General features: G+C 39.8%; 1 protein-coding gene across 5 annotated transcripts in view; it reads left to right on the forward strand.

Annotated features, from left to right (window-relative positions):
• The window catches only part of MTM1 (myotubularin 1), a 96,732-nt gene that overhangs the window by 68,032 nt on the left and 7,979 nt on the right, over positions 1 to 20,721 (forward strand). For all 5 annotated transcript variants that reach the window (XM_061408717.1, XM_061408718.1, XM_061408722.1 and 2 more), the window contains 8 exons: positions 1,434 to 1,517; positions 3,734 to 3,883; positions 8,210 to 8,398; positions 12,562 to 12,747; positions 14,212 to 14,418; positions 15,427 to 15,519; positions 16,126 to 16,239; positions 20,114 to 20,290. In XM_061408717.1, coding sequence (XP_061264701.1) covers positions 1,434 to 1,517; positions 3,734 to 3,883; positions 8,210 to 8,398; positions 12,562 to 12,747; positions 14,212 to 14,418; positions 15,427 to 15,519; positions 16,126 to 16,239; positions 20,114 to 20,290 — 1,200 coding nt within the window. The remainder of the gene's footprint in view (positions 1 to 1,433; positions 1,518 to 3,733; positions 3,884 to 8,209; positions 8,399 to 12,561; positions 12,748 to 14,211; positions 14,419 to 15,426; positions 15,520 to 16,125; positions 16,240 to 20,113; positions 20,291 to 20,721) is intronic.

A 20,721-nucleotide genomic window follows, 5' to 3' on the forward strand; every position in this document is an offset into this window, starting at 1 on the left:
CTCATTGATTAAGGTTATATTTGAGCAGAGATGTGAAAGAAAGAAGGGAGGAAACCATGAGGGCAAGGATTCCAGACAACTGGAACAGCAGGTGCAAAGGCCCTGAGATTGGTGTGTGCTTAGTGCTCTTGGGGAGCAGCACTAAAAGCCAGCATGGCTGGAGCAGACTGATGAAGCAGAGGAGCAGAGACATCGTGGGAGAGGTGGCCAGATGGCGAAGGCCACGGGGGCCATTGCAAGTACTTCCACTTTTACCCAAAGTGAGATGAAAAGCTCCCACAGGAGGATTTGGGGGCAGGGGAAGGATTTGAGCTGACTTAGGTTGTGCCACTACTACTCTGACTTTAGATGTAAAGATGAAAGCAGAGTTAGGAGGCGTTATTATAATAATCCAAGTGGAAGTGGCAGAGCCTTAAACCAGGGTGCTAGCAGTGAATGATAAGGATAAGCCAAGGTGCGAAGGATGGGGCTGGCATCTGCTGAAATAGGGAGACTGGGAGGAGCAGGATTGGGTGGGAGTTGTGAACATCCCAGTCCTCTAGCCATGGTGTGGTCACTTGTGTGGCCAAGTCTGAAGATCACAGTGGAGCTGCAGAGTGATAGATATTTAGGAATTACCAGGGTATGGATGGCATTTGAAGTCATGAAATTCCTTAATGTCACCTTGAGAATGAGCATAGAGAAGAGATGAGTGTCGTTTCAGAGATCAGGGCGTTGATTCAGAACTCACAGAGAAGTTAATTAAGAATTTTCCTAATGTTCTGTCTCTTTCTTTTAAGAATTTTCCTAATGGTCTGTCTCTTTTTTAATAGATTAATGCATCACTGGTCCCTTTTGAGACAGTGGCATTGTTTACTAATCATTGTTGGATTTTCTTCTTTCTTTTTTTTTTTAAGTGTCTTTTACCTGATTGATTGCTAATACTGCTTAAAATTGATGGGTGTTTTTGGGTCTGGAAGTCTGATTTTTGTGCAACAGCATTTTAAAAACAAACCACCAAAAGTCATGTTTATTGTAAAGTAATTAGCCTCTAATTAAAATAAATAAATTACTTTACAAAAAAAAAAACTAAAAGAAAAAGTCATGTTTGTAGTCATAGAAAACTGTGGTCTCAAAAGTAATGGTTAATCAAGATAGAGGGTAGCATAAGTCTAGTCTGAATTTGCCACTGTTATTTCTGGCTTAATGGGCAATTCATATTGATGTATGGCAAAACCCATCACAATATCATAAAGTAATTATCCTCCAATTAAAATAAATAAATGTTTTAAAAAACTGACAAGAAAAAGTATTAGGTTGTTATTTCATTGTAGGCAAATCTGGTAAAAAATAAAATAAAAATCTAAGGTTGTGGTATTAGTAGAGTATTAGTTCCTTTACACCGAGGTTGACATTCTGGGTTTTTTTTTTTTTTTTTTTTTTGCCTTTTCTAGCCAATATTTGCATTTTTGAATGAAGAAAAGTTTAATGTGGACGGATGGACCGTTTATAATCCGGTTGAAGAATACAGAAGGCAGGTAAGTCAGTAGATACTGTGCCATGTGAGGAATCTCAAATGTGCCTGCTGAGGATATATGCCTTTGGTCATGCTCTTTGAGAATCAGTAACACCCTTGCTAAATACTTTTTTCCTAGCAGTAGTATAACATGGCTTATTCTGTCTGTCTAGTACTGTGAAGCCTACAAGCTCTTACAGGGCCATGTTCAAGCTGCATTGACGGTTGCATGGGTAATTTCGTTTTCTTCCCACTACACGAAGAACATCCATTATATGTTGTCCACAAAATGAATCAAATACTCAGAGTCTAGAAAAGCCAGGCTTCTGTCTTACTACTCAGGAATTGATGTCACAGTGTATTTATGTGTTTGGGAGCTTAACTATTACTGGCAGTTAGATTTCAGTTATATTCATTTTGGCTTAGAGATTCAAATGAATTAGAACTGTAATGATGACTTTTCCAGGCAAGCTTTGATGAGTGTGTATGAGAACTGCCTTTATTGCTGTCTTAGTAAACTTTACCCATGTGCATATTTACTTGCAACAATAAAGTAGGAGGCTACGAGTATTGTTGCTGTTCAGAGGTGAAGGTCTCCTGGCATTTTTAAGAAGATTCCCATGCCTCTTATGGAACAAGAGCTGCATTTTGACCTCTGCTATAACCAAATCATGGGACAGCTAGGAGTTTTGTGATGAGATTTTTCCTAAATCTCATTCTATAAAGCTTGTAAAATAATTGGGAAGTTTTGTCGAATTAGGTTTGAGAATCAAATCAAGCCCAGTGAGTGTAAAGTCAAAGTGCGAAACACTAGACTTGAGAACGTTTAAGCCACCACTTCCACTATGAGGCCTCTTGGCTGAGTTCCCTGTTTAGTCTTGATCAGACATGCAGGTGTGGAAATTTATCTCTGGAGCACATATATGAAGTAGTATGCCTTGTTGCTAGCTTTAGACTATTTCATTTTCAAAGGCTGTGTGTACCTGTCATTAATAACCTGTCTTCTGGGTTATATATGGAGGCAGAAGAAGGACCATTGAAACATCTTGCATGTTTTGGAGACCTCTGTAGTGTTATACATTAAACTATTTGCACCTTAATTTTGAAGTATTATTGACAGTAGTAAGACTTATTTTGTAGGTCAAAGCTTCTAGCTTGAAACAAAACAGTTCCTGTTTTTAAGCTTGCATGCATATATGAACTATTGAAGGTATTTTTTTCTAGACTGCCATTATATTCCATCTTTTTTTCTTATACCTTTCTGATGGGACTTGTAACTCTCTAATTGGACTTGACATCAGACTCATCTGCTTTGTCTGGACTCTATGGGGCCAGACCTAAAGACAAGGTACAATGCTTGTTCCCAAAACAAGCCCCCACATGGCTCACTTTTCTGTGTGTACTTCTGTATTTGTGAGTGTGGGGAGGGAGTTATTCCAGCACCTCTGGATCTTGTCCCCACTAGATCCAATTTTGTGAGTAGACAGTAGGATGGAAGATGTCTTCTGTGTGTCCCTGTCACACTAGCCGGCCGCCTCAAATGCAAATGACTCTATTTGTCATACAAGCCATAGAGCAATCACCCATCCCAAACCACTTGATTGAAAACTCTTAGGAGGTGGCAAAATGAGCCTCCCCAAAGGGGTTTTCCTTACTTCCCTTCTGTGAATTTATTTTTTAAATTAATTTATTTATTTTAATTGGAGGCTAATTACTTTACAACATTGTAGTGGTTTTTGCCATACATTGACAATGACATACTTTGTGAATTTCTTTACAAGCTTAGCTTCTTTCTACTTTGGAGCAGGTTGAAGTATTCCCCCTGTTTTGAGTAGGGGGTAGAAGTTGCCTGATAGCTTTTCTACCCTCAATTAGACACACATGAAGATTACACAATGTACATTTCTTTAAGGTGTGTGAGTGGGTGGGGGGGTGAGCTTGAGTTTCTCTGTACAAGTAGTAGAGAAGAGTTTGGCATGAAATGAAGGAAGATCTCAAGTTGAACAGAATTTGCATTTATCAATGACAGTTTAGAATTTTGGAGCCCACCTGTGTTTTGTCTTATGTTCTGTTATCTGGATTACCAATCTGGTTCCCTTACTGGGAATCAGTAGATTGTTATCACTCTGCTGTCAGATGCACGTTTGCCTTCTGCTCGAAAGGAGAAAGGAGACCTAGTGATGGCCAGACCCAGAGAGGAGTCCTCTGTGTTGACACGAACTTCCTTTTCTCCTGCAGGGCTTGCCCAATCACCACTGGAGAATCACTTTTATTAATAAGTGCTACAAACTGTGTGACACGTACCCAGCTCTCTTGGTGGTTCCATATCGTGCCTCTGATGAAGATCTTAGGAGAGTTGCAACTTTTCGATCCCGAAACCGAATTCCAGTGAGTACTGCAATTCATGTCTTTTGTAAAGGGTGCCATGAGAATGGTAGTCAAGTAATTTAGAGAAACACTCTTTTGGAATTTCAGTCCCACAAGATATTATCAAATGTCTTCTGAGTGCAAAGCAGCAGGCCAAATGAGGAAAGAAGTAAGACGTTACCTGCGCCCCCCCCCCCCCCAGAAGCTTGCAGTCAAGGATAGAGCATGAACTCAAGTAGTTTTTATATAGGAGAGGGAACAGGTAACACTAGGTGAAAAGGAAGAAGGGAGGACAGGGTCTCTGTGGCTTCTCTATTTGTAGCACAGTGATTAACAGATGTGAGGCTCTTGGTCAGTGTCAGTTGACACGTTAGAAACAACACTAGAAATACCCTATGTTATGGAGCCTGTAATTACAGGCTTTTACTTAGCACCTTTATTAGGATTTGTCTATCTGCATCACGTTTGTAAGCTGCATTCAAACCATTAGCAATCTTAAGACAAGTGCGGATTATCCCAAACAGTATATTACAGTATCACTGGACCTAGTTCATAAAGTAGTGTTTCGGTTCTTAAATATTTATGGATGAGTTGCACTATAAATCTTATTGACTAAAGTGTCTATAAATCATATTGACTAAAAATTTAGAGAATTTTTCCCCTCTGTTAGTTTTCAGGGCATCTCATAATAAGTACATTGTTTTTGACTTTGAAAAACAGAGGTTGAGGAAATTAAACTTTAATGTTATGTCACCTTTGACTTCCAAGTCTAGACATTTTTTTCCTTAAAAGAATATTTGTGTGAAACTTTTATGTAGTATCAACATAATATGCAGAGAAGGCAATGGCACCCCACTCCAGTACTCTTGCCTGGAAAATCCCATGGATGGAGGAGCCTGGTGGGCTGCAGTCCATGGGGTCTCTAAGAGTCGGACACGACTGAGTGACTTCACTTTCACTTTTTACTTTCATGCATTGGAGAAGGAAATGACAACCCACTCCAGTGTTCTTGCCTGGAGAATCCCAGGGACAGGGGAGCCTGGTGGGCTGCCGTCTATGGGGTTGCACAGAGTCGGACACGACGGAACCGACTTAGCAGCAGCAGCAGCATAATATGAATTGTAATTAAAATGCACTTGGTTCGCTAAGGGCAAGTGTCTGTTCATATCTTCATGAGGTATATATTATACTTGGAAGTATGGTCTTTAGCTCATTTTGCTAGAATGCTGTGCTAATGAAGCAGAGTTACCAGTGCGCTCCTCTTCTGCTCTGCTGAAACATACTTTTCTGTGCTGTAGCCACAGACTCCACCCCTCTCCTGGCCAGCTGTGTTGCTAAGACATGCCTTGCCCACAGGAGAAAGGATTAGGATAATGTGGGTTCATTTTGTTCACTCCTTCATTCAATGAGTATTTATTGAACATCTACTGTGTCAAAAGTGCATGTGAGTGCACATGTACATGTGTGTGAATTTCATGCGATTAAGGGCAGGAGAGGAAGTGAAAGAACTGAGCCAAGTCCACTGTGCTCAGGCTGCCATGTTTATCCAGCATTTCCCACAGTTCTGAGTGAATGGAAACCCACTGTAGAGCAAATAGAATGCTTAGCTTTTTACTTAGCTATTTTATTGATCCTCCTTACCTTGTAATGGGCACCGATTTGCATTTTTTTTCCTAAAAAAACTTAAGGCTAAACTGTCCCTCCCCTCTCTATAGATTACAATGCTTAATAATATCTAATAATTGATGATGTACTCTTTCTGATACAACTCCTAACCACCAGACTCTTGAATGTAACCCAGGAAACGTATTTCCTTTTTAATAATAAATCATTAATATTTGATATTCAGTTCTTTAAAAAAAACTCATAAACATACAAAAAGAATTGATGAGAAAGCAGTCTTATTATGTTATCCATAAATAAGATGTATAGTGTTAAAATATCACTGAATAATAAAATAACCCACATGCATTAATGTTCCCATTAAATGGGTACATATTCCTTTGTTCTCCAACAGGTTGGTTTTAATGTTACTGAATTCTTTAACATATAATAACATATTTATTTATTTTAGACATTTAAAAAAATACTGTTAAAGATCAAGGAGACTGCCATCTAGTGAGGACCACACTTAACATTTTGATATATGTTATTCCAGACTTTCTTCTATGCATACATATTTTTATTTGAAAAAAATGAAATTACTCTGTGGTTTGTGTCTCAATCTGCTTTTTCTACCTAGCGTTTATCTTGGAAAGAACCTTCCACACTGTTGACTCTCTGCTCATGTGCCAGTATATGGAGTCATTCAGTTTTCTATTGTGAGACATTTAGCTTCTTTCTAACCTTTTGCTATTATAAACAGTGTTTTGCTGGCTAAATCTTTGTGTACATTGTTAATTATTTATGGCTTCTACATATTAACTTCAATAAGAATAACCTAATATAATACCATATACTTTTAAAGCACTCATGGTAGTTGATGTTGTAAAGTTTATATTATTTGTACCTGGTCTGGCTATATAGCAAGCATCCTTTTTATAAAGGTAGAAAAGAAGAAGAAGCAAGTAAGAGGTGAAACAACTCATAAGAATAGCATTTCTTAACATGGCCTGTTGATTCCAGTCTTAAATCTCCCAAGCAGAGAGAAGTGGGGAAGCAGAGCAGAGAGCACTGGGGAATGAGGGTCTTTATCAAACAATAAATGTCTTGTATATACAGCAATTTGCTCTTTTAAAAGTGATCTCATTTGGGGAATTGCCTGGTGGTCCAGTGGTTAGGACTCTGCATTTCCACTGCTGAGGGCCCAGGTTTGATCCCTGGTTGAAGAACTAGGATCTCACAAGCCACCTAGTGTGGCCAGAAAAAAAAAAGTGATCTTGTATCAAATCAACATATTGTACACCTTAAATTTACCTATTGTTGTAGGTCAAGTGTATCTCAGTAAACCTGAAAAAATTAAATTAAAAATATATAGATACATAAAAGTGATCTCACATCTTTTCTCTCTTGGAGGCCAAGCCATGGCAGGTGGGTGGGCACGTCTCACCTCCACACTGTAGATTAGAAAATGGAGCTTGTACCCAGGCTCGCAGTCCTGAGCCTTTGGACTCTTAGTCAAGGCCACAGTGGTATTTTGACTGGGCCCTGGCAGGTGCAGAGACTCAGTTGAATGAGTATTCATTCATATTACCATATAATCTCTTCTCACTAACCTGTTATATTATTATACACTGCAATTTTTATGGACATCAATGCCTGTAATTTGCCAGAGTGGGGAGATGACTTCGAAGATGACAGCGTACTTGGCTTTGTATTAAGTGAGCTCGAACACTTCTGCGGTTCTTGTGCCTGATTTTCATGGGTTTTTATACTCTGTGCTGGATTTATGTGTTCTCCATTTGTCCTCCCAACAGTGCCACACCATCACGTGGCTCCATATTTTATGAAAGAGGGAAAGGAAGTGACAAGAGGCCGTGAGCTCAGTACCCAGGTCAGAACCACCGCAAGAGGTGTGCCTGTCCCAGAGCTCATGCTGTCACCCACCATGCTTACCTCCCAGCTCCTCTGTGTGTTTTTTTTTTCTTTTAACAGCTTTATTGAGATAGAGTTCACCTGCCAAACTATTCAGTCATTGAAAGTGGACAGTACTGTAGTTTTGGCTATGTTACATTGTTAGCTTCCTTTTACAGTCTTGTTTCTTAGGTGCTATGAGCTGAGCGACCAGGTAGCAAAGTGTGCTGGGCTTGTGTGTGAAATTAGAGAAGGTTGATTCTGAGAAAAAGCTTGAAGAGCTCTCCCAGGAGGCAGATGTCCAAGCTTTGTTATGGAGACCCTGGCAGCTCTATGGCTGTCCTGAGGTTCTGTTTGCTTCCTTTGGGTTTTCTGTGTTAGATTCTAGAATTGAGACTATCGGGAAAATGACTTGCAGGCATGAGTTGAGATTATAGAGACAGGACCAGGGCTGGTTTCCTTTATCTCTCACCTTTTACTGAAGCTGTTTCTGGGTGATGACAAATCTGGTGCAAGCTTCAAGACGAAAATAAAATGTCTGAAGCTTTCTATTTCAAGTGATGTAACTATTTTTAGGTTAGCATTTAACATTTTTAGATGTGGTGCAAATTGAGAAAAGACTAGTCAAGCAATTAGTTGTTCTTATTGGCTCTGAATCGTCCTAACGGTTAAACATGTGTTTCTGGGCACACAGGGAAATCAGAGGTGAACAAACATCCTATTTTGGCAAAATCAGTTTCACTTCATCATGATTGTTAGGGCTCTCTTTTCTTATGGTTTTAATTGAGATTTAGTTGTTTTCTTGATAGTTTAAAATTTCTGAACCAACTGTAGGTGCTGTCATGGATCCATCCTGAAAACAAGACCGTCATTGTGCGTTGCAGTCAGCCTCTTGTTGGTATGAGTGGTAAACGAAATAAAGAGGATGAGAGATATCTCGACGTCATCAGGGAGACAAACAGACAAGTTAACAAACTCACGATCTATGATGCAAGGCCCAATGTCAATGCAGTGGCCAACAAGGTGAGTGTATTTCGTGACATGGTTCTACCTTATATACAGAGTGCAGTGTTTCACATGAATGTTGTTGTCATGACTGGTCAACATGTGGATTTAAATTCATTAAACTTTGCTTAGATCAGGAAATGAGTTCACTAAGGTAGAAAGTAGTTTTAATCATAAAACATATCTGAAAATTTGATTTCCTTAAAATCAAATGAAGGGGGCTGCCCTGGTGGCCCAGTGGTTGAGACTTCGCCTTCCAATGTAGAGGGTGTGGGTTTAATCCCTAGTCGGGGACCTGGGATCTCATATGCCTCATGGCCAAAAACCAAAACATAAAATAGAAACAATACTGTAACAAATTCAAAAAAGACCTTAAAAATGGTACACATAAAGAAAAATCCTAAAAAAAAATTCAAATGAAAGTCAACTTTTGATAAACTAGGCAAGTCTAGAGCTGTAATGAACTTGGGTTTTGGCCAAGATCTCAGGCGTGTGTTAGAATCTCTTTGGAGCCCTTTAGGCTATTGATGGTCATCCTCAATGTCAACACTATGTCATTCTCAGTGTATACACTAGGGAGGCATCTGTGGGGATTGTGAGAAGCTGTAATTCTTAAAATCCTAAATTTGTATCTTTATCTAAGCAGTCTTGTCTCTAAACTCAGAAATGTGTGTTCTCAGTTATATGAAATAATCCAAGAAATGAGGAGCTCCATGTATATGAATTTTACAGTTATTTGTGCATGCGTGCCAAGTCACTTCAGTCGTGTCCGACTCTTTGTGACTGTATGGACTCTAGTCTGCCAGGCTCCTCTGTCCATGGGATTCTCCAGGTGAGATTACTGAAGGGGGTTGCTGTGCCCTCCTCCAGGGGATCTTCCTAACCCAGGGATGGAACCCGAGTCTTTTATGTCTCCTGCATTGGCAGGCGGGTTCTTTACCACTAGTGCCACCTGGGAAGCCCTGGTGTCAGTGTCTTCAGAGAATTATTTCTCCAGGGTTTCCTTGGCCTTCTTAAGCAGAGTATGCTGAGTACACCTAGGTAAAGTGATAAGGCAGTGTTGCTTGCAGGGGCCCCTCAGCAGCTGCTGCGAAGGCTGTTTGCCCCTGCACGATATGGTCCCAGACTCAGAAATACCTTTGACATTCAGTTTCAACTTTGGTTTTATTTTTTTCCTTTTCTCATTTCCAGTTGTCACTTATACATGTTCACAGTGGGCCTGCCCCATCCCAGCTTTGAGATTTATTGCTGCTGATCAGATGTAGGCTTACATTTCATCATCTTGGATATTTTACTTATCCCGAAGTCATTTACCTGGCATCTTGCATTATTGAAAGCACAAGGCAAGAGCCTGAAAGCAAAACAAGTCCTGAAGCAGCTCACCTAGATGTGGTAGTTTCCTAAACAGACACTGTAATGTCTCTCTACATGGGCATGTGTGTGGAGCTCCATTTACAATTATTCACTCACAGATCATGCACCTGACACCTTTACTCCTGGGGAGCCCCCTGCCCCTTGTGTATTTTTGGACCAGCTATTTGTTACTGCAGTTGATTTGGGTTTAGATAATGAAAATGATTTTGAAATTATCTATAAAGCAATCATGAAGTGAAATCAATCAATAGATTAGGAATAAGAAGAAAATGTTTAGTAAATTCAGCCCACATATAAATATCTTGTTGTATTATCCTTACTTTTATATTTCTGCTATCCTTCATGTATAATTCAGAGTTGAATACATGCATAAAATGAAGTATTTCCATGTATACATTTAGCCTGAAACAGATATGATATAACATTAAAATGAGGTATTTAGAAAGGATATTTTAAGGTATATAAAATGCATAAAATGAATACCTTTATCATATTAACTCTAAAGCTCATTTTTGTAGCAGTAGAATTATTGAATGCCTTTTTAAGACTCAGGAAATTTGCCTGTGTGTCTAGTCTGTTTAGGAATGAAAGGAAGGAAAGTATTATGGGAAAAAAAAAAACCTAGGCTTGAAAAATCTGTGTATCATTCTTTAAAACCCACATTCAGGGTCCCCTCCTCTCTCAGCTGTGTCTTCCTAGCCATCTATCCATGGCAACAGTCTGTATATTGTACTAGGTAACTTGGGTTGTTCTTTTTTGTTGAAGAGAACTGAAAAGAAAACTTCAAAACTAATCCGAGTTGGAGATTTTGAACTTTTGGTAACTCACTCTGTGCTTGACTAATAGATTTTTACCCTTCTGACTTCTCTTTGAATCTAATTATTTTGCCCTTACGGATATTTAGAAATTTACAACCCCAGATGTAACAAGCATTTTAAATTAAACAAACAAACAAAGCCCAGAGACAGACAAGATCCAGCACCCTGTGATGAATTAAAGTGGGGCTGTATTAATGTCTGTTTGGCAGGAACTTTGGCAATGAATTATTACTTTTTCTGTGTATCATCTTCAGTTATTTAAAAAAGAAACTCCAGCATTCGGAATGTCTTTGAAAAATCAGTAACTGTTTACAAACCACATGTCACGTGTCCATGGGAGGGTGATGTGTGTCTTTGTGTGAGAGGCTTGCAGAGCTAGTTCACAGTGGAACAGGCACACTCCTGTTGTGACCTCCGATTGTAGCTGCAAGGTGTTATTCCTTGAAATGTGACCCATGTGGGTGTATATTCGTTAGCTGATAGCTATTTAAAAACAACAAAGTGAATATTTGTTGTCTACTACTGATGCTATTTGTACCAAGCTTTAAAAACACACTACTGTTTAAATAAAAAACAATTTCTAACCTGGAGTCTGTGGAGATCGAGGCCTCTGGCTTGTACATAGGTCTCCAGGTTTGAAGTTCAAGTGGTAGCCTTACTTCTACTGTAGGAAACCTTCTCTGTGACTAACCCTGGGAAAAAAAACTGTAGGATGTATTGGCCCTTCTGTCCCGAGCTACAATTGTTGTAAATAAAAAGAGAAGAGGTTTTCTGTGGCAGTGGCAGGCATGTGGTTTGTCTGTCCTTGGCTTTGACTGTTTACTTACCTTTACTTGTGAGTTTACATATTCATATGTTTTTATGATGTTAATTAGCATCCTTCCATTTCTGCTTGCTTTCTTCACAGGTTCCTGAATGATTTAACCTTTTCTTAAAAGGCCAGGGGCCATGTGTTCCATGGCATTTTCAAACATTAAGCAGAAATCAGCCCAGTTCCTAAACAAAACCATAGCATTTCTTTTTGTCTTCATGGAAAACAGGCATCTTCACCACCCTGTGAAGAGGAAGTGATGCCCACCCTGGCAGGTTGATGCTGGCAGGCACCACGGCAGGTGGCGGCCATCTCACTCCTCTTGAAACCTTTTGTCCTTCGAGGGCCAACCATGTGCAGCACTGTCCCTGGTGTTTTTGCATAGCACATGGACAGTCACAGGGCACTAGAAAAGATTCAGGCTTTGAAATCAGATGACTTAAATTCTGCTTACCTCTGACTTTGGGGTAGTTAAATAGCATCTGTTCTCATTTGCAAAATGGAGATAGTAATACCTGTCTTGTAGCATTGTTATAAGAATTAGATACAATGATGTAAAGCAAGAATCACCGTATCTGGGATGTCAGAGAGGCTCATTAAATGATGGCTGGTGTTAGCTGTTATAGAGCCCAGCTCCTTTTAATCTTAGGAGACCTAAGTAGTATTATCTCCTGTTCTTCAAGAGACAACATTGAGGCTCAGAGAGGTTAAGTGTTTTGCCACAGGTTGCACAGCAAAGAGGGGCTGAAGCTGAGCTATCGACCTGGGTCTGTCTCCAAAGCCTATCTTTTTCCTCTAGCTCATCGTGTCCCATGTGAGCCTGCCCTCGGAGTACTGTTAAAATCAGATAGAAGATGAGAACCATTCAGGACCAGCTCTTGCCTTTCCAGATCCAGAAGAAGAGCTAGTAATTAGAGAACATTTTGAAAATGATTTTTTTCTTGCAAATACAGATTCCCAAGAAATTGCCAGCTCCCCATCATTTTTTTCCAGCTCAGAGTGTGACTAATATTGTTGAGGTCTAGTGTCAGATAGGAAGTCGAGTCACATCAATTATTAAATCAAAGTTACAAGGTTTTAGGTTAAGATTTGGATGACTAATAACCTTTGAAATATTTGTGTAAGTAATGGAAGAAATAGAAAACCCAACTTACTGTTTTGTGTATCTTGTTTCTTAGGCAACAGGAGGAGGATATGAAAGTGATGATGTGTATCATAACGCCGAACTTTTCTTCTTAGACATTCATAACATTCATGTTATGCGGGAATCTTTGAAAAAAGTCAAAGACATTGTTTATCCTAATGTGGAAGAATCTCATTGGTTGTCCAGTTTGGAATCTACTCATTGGCTGGAACATATCAAGGCAAGTATATATTTTGAAAAAAAGATGTCTATATATAAAAAGAAAATAATTGTTCAGTGAAACAGGAAATTGTTTTAATTCCTTAAATTGAAAAAAAATTGAACAGTGAGAGAAACAATATTTGTTGTATAGGGCCGACAGTTTGTGTTTCTTTACAATTTGCTTACCTAAAGTAAAGATATTCTTGAGAGTTTGTGGAGATATCACTTTCCAACTCATCAATAGCGAGTAGTTGAGCCTTTCCCCCAGGTTTATGTAACCATTACTGCATACGACCTACAAGAATCTGGAGCAATTGTTTTTATTGAAACTAATCTCAATGGACTTAATTTAAAGAATGAGTTTCGTGTTTTTATTATAGTCAATCCTTCGTCTTGATAGAAGCATCAGAAACTTCCATTCTTTTAAAAGTACATGAAACTATGTGAGGAAACTAACAACTTTAGAAACTGCAATTTATTTCTGTAAACTAACAAGGGACTTCCCTTGTGGTCCAGTGGTTAGGGGGTCTGTGCCTCCCTACAGAGGGTGCAGGTTTGATCCCTGGTTGGGGAGCTTATATATGTGTTTGTGTTCTCCCAAAGTTTATATGCTGATACCCTGACCCTCAGTACCTCAGGGTGTGACCTTTTTTGGAAAGAGGGTCATTGTAGATGTGATTGGTTATGACAGGTTCATACTGGGGTAGTGTGGACCCTTAATTCAATAAGGCTGGTGTCCTTATGAAAAGGGGAGATTCGGACACAGAGACATGCTCAGAAAGATACCATCTGAAGATTGAAATTATCGTACCAGAAGGCAGGAACTACCAGAAGCTTCGAGACAGGCCTGGAACAGGTCCTTCCCTAGAGCCTTCAGAGGGAGCATGACCCTGCCCACACCTTAATCTCGGACTTCTAGCCTCCAGACCTAAGAGATGATACATTTCTGTCGTTTAAGCCCCCAGTCTGTGTGACACTATTATGATAGCCCTAGTGAACTCATATAATCACATATGTGAAAGAAGGTTTGACATGTAGTTTGGCTTTGTATCTGTTTGTCTTGTTTTTTAATACCTACTTACCTCAGTTTCCCTGGTGGTAAAGAATATGCCTGTAGTGTGGGAGACGTGGGTTCGATCCCAGGGTCAGGAATATCCCCTGGAGAAGGGACTGGCAACCCATTCCAGTAGTCTTGCCTGGAGAATTCATGGACAGAGCAGCCTGGCGGGCTACAGGCCATGGGGTCACAAAGAGTTGGACACGACTGAGTGACTAACACTTTTCACTTTCACTTTGTCTTTGAAAGCAGTTTCTGCAGAGGAAAAGCAATAAACCTTGTAGTTCCTGGCCTTCCATTTTCAGAACATTTCCTGTTCTAGACGTTAAGAGTATTTTAAAGCAGGACTTTTTACTAAAGGCTTTAAGTTCAAATTTAAGCAGTCCCTTCCAGCTGGCCATTTACTCGCATGTTTTTCTTTGCCAGCTTGTTTTGACAGGAGCCATCCAGGTCGCAGACAGGGTTTCTTCGGGGAAGAGCTCGGTGGTGGTGCACTGCAGTGATGGTTGGGACAGGACGGCCCAGCTGACATCCCTGGCCATGCTCATGTTGGACAGCTTCTACCGGAGCATTGAGGGCTTTGAAATATTGGTCCAAAAAGAATGGATCAGTTTTGGACATAAATTCGCATCTGTAAGTAAACAAAACTAATTTTTAAATTATCTGGTCATTACCACCTGGGATTAAAAAAAACTAGTTTGTGAAACCACTGATTTCCTTTTAAAAAGAAAATCTGAGTAGTATTACAAAAAAAACACTCTGCGGGTTTGAAAATGTGTGGCGCCTTGGGTTTAGCCAGTCTTTTCAGGAGACATGTTCATCCATCTGTGCCATTTACAGTTTCACTTGAAAGTGATATGGAAAGTGTTTCAGTTCAAACTGTACAAAAGAGGGAAGATACTCCTTTCTCAACTAATATTATAACTACTAGAGCCAAATATTTGTAGATATGCTAGACTTTTTGTTGAGGCTTTTGCTGTTTTCTGATAGATATTTTGAAGACCAAGAGAACCTATTAAAATGTCTGTTTGCAGGTCTGGTTTCCAGACACCCTTTGAATAAGCACTTTGAACAAGTTCCACGGATGGTTCTCCTGAAGTGAACCCATAAACCATTTTAGAAACACTGCTGTGTAGCCTTGTAGCCTGCATCTAAATTTCATAAGTACTGTGAACAGCATTGTCAAGTAGAAAGAATCATTGTTAATGGTCAAGTTTTTGACTTATTTTTGAGAAAAAAACTTTTTTAAAAAGAATTTTTTAATTATAATAATCACACCCTTTTGGATATGGTTTCAAGATTTGAAATTTTCAGATTGGTCCCATAGCAACTGGTAACAGTTTGCAGGGTGATCTGCTCCAGTCTACCTGCAGCTGCACAAAATTCTGATCGGATAAAATAGTTGTAATGCTCACATGGGATCATGATGCTTTCTCAGTTTGCATTGATATTTTTAGAAGTTTATCTGCTTAATTTCCATTGTTTTGAAACCTTACATTATTTTCTTTATTGCCATGGGGAAAAATACTATTCACTCTCTGAGAAACTTGGTGTTTGGAAGGCAGATTACTGAGTTGTGACTGTCCCATTTTGTGGGTTATACCTTTCTCAGTTTTAAAACAAATCATCAATTCCTTTCAGAGAATAGGTCATGGTGATAAAAACCACGCCGACGCTGACCGATCTCCTATTTTTCTCCAATTTATTGATTGTGTATGGCAGATGTCAAAGCAGGTAAGAGATATATTGGATGAAAATACATTTCACCTCATCTTTAAATATCTTGATACAATATCTGGGATTTGTGTCAGAGTAACACAGGGTAGAGTTAGAGATATAACAAGTTTGGCCATGTGCAAATAATTCTGGACACCAGGTGATGGGTACATGGGGTTCACTTTTTAATCCTCACTACTATTTATATTGACTGGAATTTTTCATAATAAAGTTTTTAAAATTTAATATTTAACTATACTCTCTCTGCTAATGGAAGAGCAGTGCAATTGACACCACCAGTCATCATTTCCAATTTATCCTACACTGGTGTTTGTGTATGGGCATGTCTGCTCCCTTAGACTGCTGTAAATAAATCACCTCAAATATCCTGTACACTCAGGAGAACCCCAGAAAATGGGCTTGTTTTCCCTTTTTGACTCTTTATTCCTTTACTTGATGCTCATTTATGCTCTCCAGCCCTGGGCAGAGCACCAACAGATGAGCCGTAGGGCGCTGCAGACTGCAGCCTCAGCTGTCCCCCCGGAACAATTATGCACTTCTTCTGAGCTCTATGAGATAAGCCTCAGGTTTTCATGTGTTCCTTACCCATTTGTTTCTGTCTAGTTCCCTACAGCTTTCGAATTCAATGAACGGTTTTTGATAACAATTTTGGATCATCTGTATAGCTGCCGCTTTGGTACGTTCTTATACAACTGTGAATCTGCTCGCGAGAAACAGGTGAGTGAAAAATGCTCATCTTTTTGGTTAAAGGGTCACAAAAATATGTCTAGTCTGCCATGAAATACGAAGAATTTGATAGCTTGGCTTGTGGTGAATGCAGAGTGTCTCATTTTGTACCCCACGCTTGGGCGTTTTCACTTCAACCAGAGGTTATTGAGTTTGTGGTGTGGCCTTCGTGGGTAAGACGTTGACTTTTCCCTCAGAGAGTAAGATTGATTTTTTTTGTTGGGGTATAGATGATTTACAATACTATGTAAGTTTCAGTATATAACACAGCAATTCAATAGTTTTATAGATTATACTCCATTTAAAGTTCAGTTCAGTTCAGTCACTCAGTCGTATCTGACTCTTTGAGACCCCATGGACTGCAGCACGCCAGGCTTCCCTGTCCATCACCAACTCCCAGAGCTTACTCAAACTCATGTCCATTGAGTTGGTGATGCCATCCAACCATCTCATTCTCAGTTGTCCCCTTCTCCTCCCGCCTTCAGTCTTTCCGAGCATCAGGGTCTTTTCAAATGAGTCAGTTCTTTGCATCAGGTCGCTGAAGTATTGGTATTTCAGCTTCAGCACATTAAAGTTATTATGAAATAATGGTTATATTTCCCAATGCTGTATATCCTAGTAGCTTATTTAGTTTATACCTAATAGTTTGTACCTGTTACTCCCCCACCCCTATACTGCCCCTCCCACCTTCCCTCTCCCTGCTAGTAATCACTAGTATGTTCTCTACATTGGTGAGTCTGTTTCTGTGTTCTACATTTCTTTACTTATATTATAGATTCTTCATATAAGTGAAAACATACAGTATTTCTCTTTCTCTGACTTATTTCACTAAACATAATCATCCCCTCCAGGTTCAGCCATGTTGCTGCAATTGGCAGCACTTCATTCTTTATGGCTGAGTAGTAGTCCATTGTATATACATGGCACATCTTATTTGCCCATTCACCTGTTGATAGACACTTAGGTTGCTTACATATCTTGGCTATTGGAGTAAGCATGGCTATTAAAGGCATGCAAGGTCACCCTCCCAAAACACCATAAAAATGTCAGTAAGGGAAAATTTTTAAAAGGCATTAACTCATAAGAACAGGGGGAAATAAGAAAGGAGACACAGCAACAAACTTGGAAGCTGGAAAGATAGTAGATAAGTGGAAAATAACTTCACTTGAGAATCTCATACGAGCAGTAGGGAAGGCAAGAACCAGTCCACTTTGCATCGCAGGAACCCCAGATGACTCAGGGCTTCTGGGGCAAAGGGGGAGGGATAAGATACCCTGAAGGTGTGTTTAGAATAAGCAGGCAGCTTTCCTGGATCACCCCCACCCATCTCTAGACTTGAGGACAGAGGTTTCTTCTCGAGAAAGAGTGAGAGTAGGTCTCCAGGCTGGAGACCTGAGTGTCATCAGGGATTGAGTGAATGGAACAGCTGGCCTGTGAGGGCCTCCGCCCATGTCCCCTGCTGACTCCTTACATCCTGGCAGCAGGTCCTTATCTTTCAGGTAGGAGCCTTCTCTGTTGGCAGGGAAGGAGAGAGAAGGGAACCCTTGGATGTTGCTGGTGTGGGTGTAAAATATCATGGGAGCCAGCATTTCTACTCCCGGGTATGTACCCAAGAGGGAGGAAAACAGGGGTAAGGCAAAAACTTAGTGCAGGACAGCCCTACTCATAATAGCTAAAAGGCCTCAACAACCCCATCATCCATCAGCTGATGAACAGACAAACTAAATGTGGTCTTTCCATTCAATGGAATATTATCCAGCCATCAGAAGGAATGGAGTTCTCACCCACATCACAAATGCATGACCCTTGAAAATATGCTTACTGAAAGGAGTCAGACATAAAAAGGCACATACAATATGATTACATTTATCTGAAATGTCTAGAAAATCAAGTCCATAGAAACAGAAAGCAGACTAGTGGTTGACAGGGGGCTGAGGGAGGGGAGCATGGGGAGTTCCTTCTTAGTGTGTATGGGCCTTCCTTTGGGGATGATGAAAATGTCTTAGCACTTGACAGAGGTGGTGGTTGCACACCATGGAGAAAGTACTAAAAGCATTTTAGTACTAAAAGTCTACCATTGTAGACTAAAATGATGAATTTTATGGTATATGAACTACACTGAACTTTTAAAAAAAACAGAAAGAATCATCTCTGGAGAAAGCGACTAGCCCAAGAAGAAGGACCTCAGCATTTGCTGAGTCATAGCAATCTAAACCCTAAACATGGATCTCATCAAAGCTACCCTATATATTGGGGATTCCCAGGCAGGGCAGAGGGTGCGAGCAGTGTGGGGTGGGAGCCATTCTCCCTGTGACAGTGTCAAGAGTTAATGCCTATAAATGTGTAGTCAAAAAATAGCAAGAGGATAGTGTTTCTCCAAGATGTGGAGGTAAGTACCAAATAACCAGATACATTTAAAAAGTCAAACACAGTTGTTTGGGGGAGAAAGGTGAGAGACTGCTTTTTCCATAACAAACCTTGTCTAGCTGTTTGACTTTAAGTCAACTGTGTGCACGTATAAAAATAAAAACAAGCATGCAAATAAAGACAAGGCAGTATAGATTGTGGTGGAGAAAGCAATGGCACCCCACTCCTTCCTTTACTCTTGCCTGGAAAATCCCATGGACGGAGGAGCCTGGTAGGCTGCAGTCCATGGGGTTGCTAAGAGTTGGACTCGACTAAGTGACTTCACTTTCCCTTTTCACTTTCATGCATTGGAGAAGGAAATGGCAACCCACTCCAGTGTTCTTGCCTGGAGAATCCCAGGGACGGGGGAGCCTGGTGGGCTGCTGTCTATGTGGTCGCACAGAGTCGGACACGACTGAAGCGACTTAGCAGCAGCAGCAGCAGTGTAGATTGTGGCATCCAAAAGGGTCAAAAGAAGTTTTAGGTGGATCCCAAGAAGGCAAAATTATGCTGCTGTTATTACTATTCACATTAAAAAAATCTGTATGTTCAAGGGATTTCTTCAGTCACTTATTTCAAGCTGTTCTTTTCAGCTTCCACTTTTATCTTATTGGTTCTTTCTTCTTGATTTTTAAAAAAAAATTACATATTTTTAAATTGAAGGATAATTGCTTTACAGAATTTTGTTGTTCTCTGTCAAATATCAACATGAATCAGCCATAGGTGAATATATGTCCCTTCCCTTTTGAACCTCTCATCACCACAAAGAGTTTCCAGTTCTGCCTTCAATAATTTTAATACTTGCCTTTTTATTTCCCAAGTTTTGATTTTCCTCTATTTATGGTCAGAACTGGTAAAAAAAAAAAAAAAACCTATAATTGAAAATCAGTGAAGATATGAACATCTGTATGAAATGATGGGCACCAGACGGAAAAAATGAAGCTTCACTGAAGTTGGGTATCTAGGTGTTTCAAATATCTGGATATTGGTATGATGCATTAAACCTCTGGGTGTTTCATTAACCTAACTATCTAGATGCAAACTTTAAGTAGACCCAGGTTAAGATTTTGTAGTTTGAACAAACACAAAAATGGAAAAAGTCAGTGAGATCTTGTGATAATTTTTCCTTGCTGCTGAATTCAAAAGAGCATGGTGCCCATCTGTTCGTGAATGTTTTCCTAGCCAGGAATAGTTTTCTTAGGTCAGTGAATTGCATTTAATGTTACAGCATCCTGCCCCTCTCTCTTCCAGCAGAAACAGAGGCTCTCAAGCCATTATGTATGCAAATATCGGGAAGTGGTGCTCAGCACTCCAGGCACAGGAGGCTTTTTGAGCTATTATGGGGATAATGTACATGTGTGATTCAAATTGACGCTCAGCTGTATCACCGCAGCCTGAAAAATGGTTTGTGTACTGGGGTGTGTTTTCACTTAGGCTTTCCACTTTCTCTTTCCTCTAGAAAGTTACAGAAAGAACCGTTTCTTTATGGTCACTGATCAATAGTAATAAAGACAAATTCAAAAATCCCTTCTACACTAAGGAAATCAATCGAGTGTTATATCCAGTTGCCAGTATGCGTCACTTGGAACTTTGGGTGAATTACTATATTAGATGGAACCCCAGAATCAAGCAACAAGTAAGTGAAGTAGCATTGTGAATATAGTGATGTCAAATGAGTACTAGCTTGGGACTTTGATAATGTTATGTAGCAGTTATTTAAAAATATTATGAAAGGAAAAAGAGAGTAAAAAATGACACTTGCTTTTAATCCCAACTTCAGTTAAAAACTGTTTTTAATGCCTAAACCATTTATTTTGATTGCTGTTGAACTAATATTTTCCTGCCAATGTGAGTAATGCAGTTTTTTAAAACTAAGATCTAAGCTAATTTTTTATTGGAGTATAGTTGCTTTACAATGTTGTGTTAGTTTCTCTGTACAGCAAAGTGATTCAGCTATGTGTATACATGTGCTGTGCTTAGAAGCTCAGTCATGTGTGACTCTTTGCAACCCCATGGACTGCAGTCCACCAGGCTCCTCTGTCCACGGGGATTCTCTAGGCAAGAATA

The sequence above is a fragment of the Bos javanicus genome, chromosome X (assembly GCF_032452875.1).
Source record: "Bos javanicus breed banteng chromosome X, ARS-OSU_banteng_1.0, whole genome shotgun sequence".
Taxonomy (NCBI): Eukaryota; Metazoa; Chordata; class Mammalia; order Artiodactyla; family Bovidae; genus Bos; species Bos javanicus.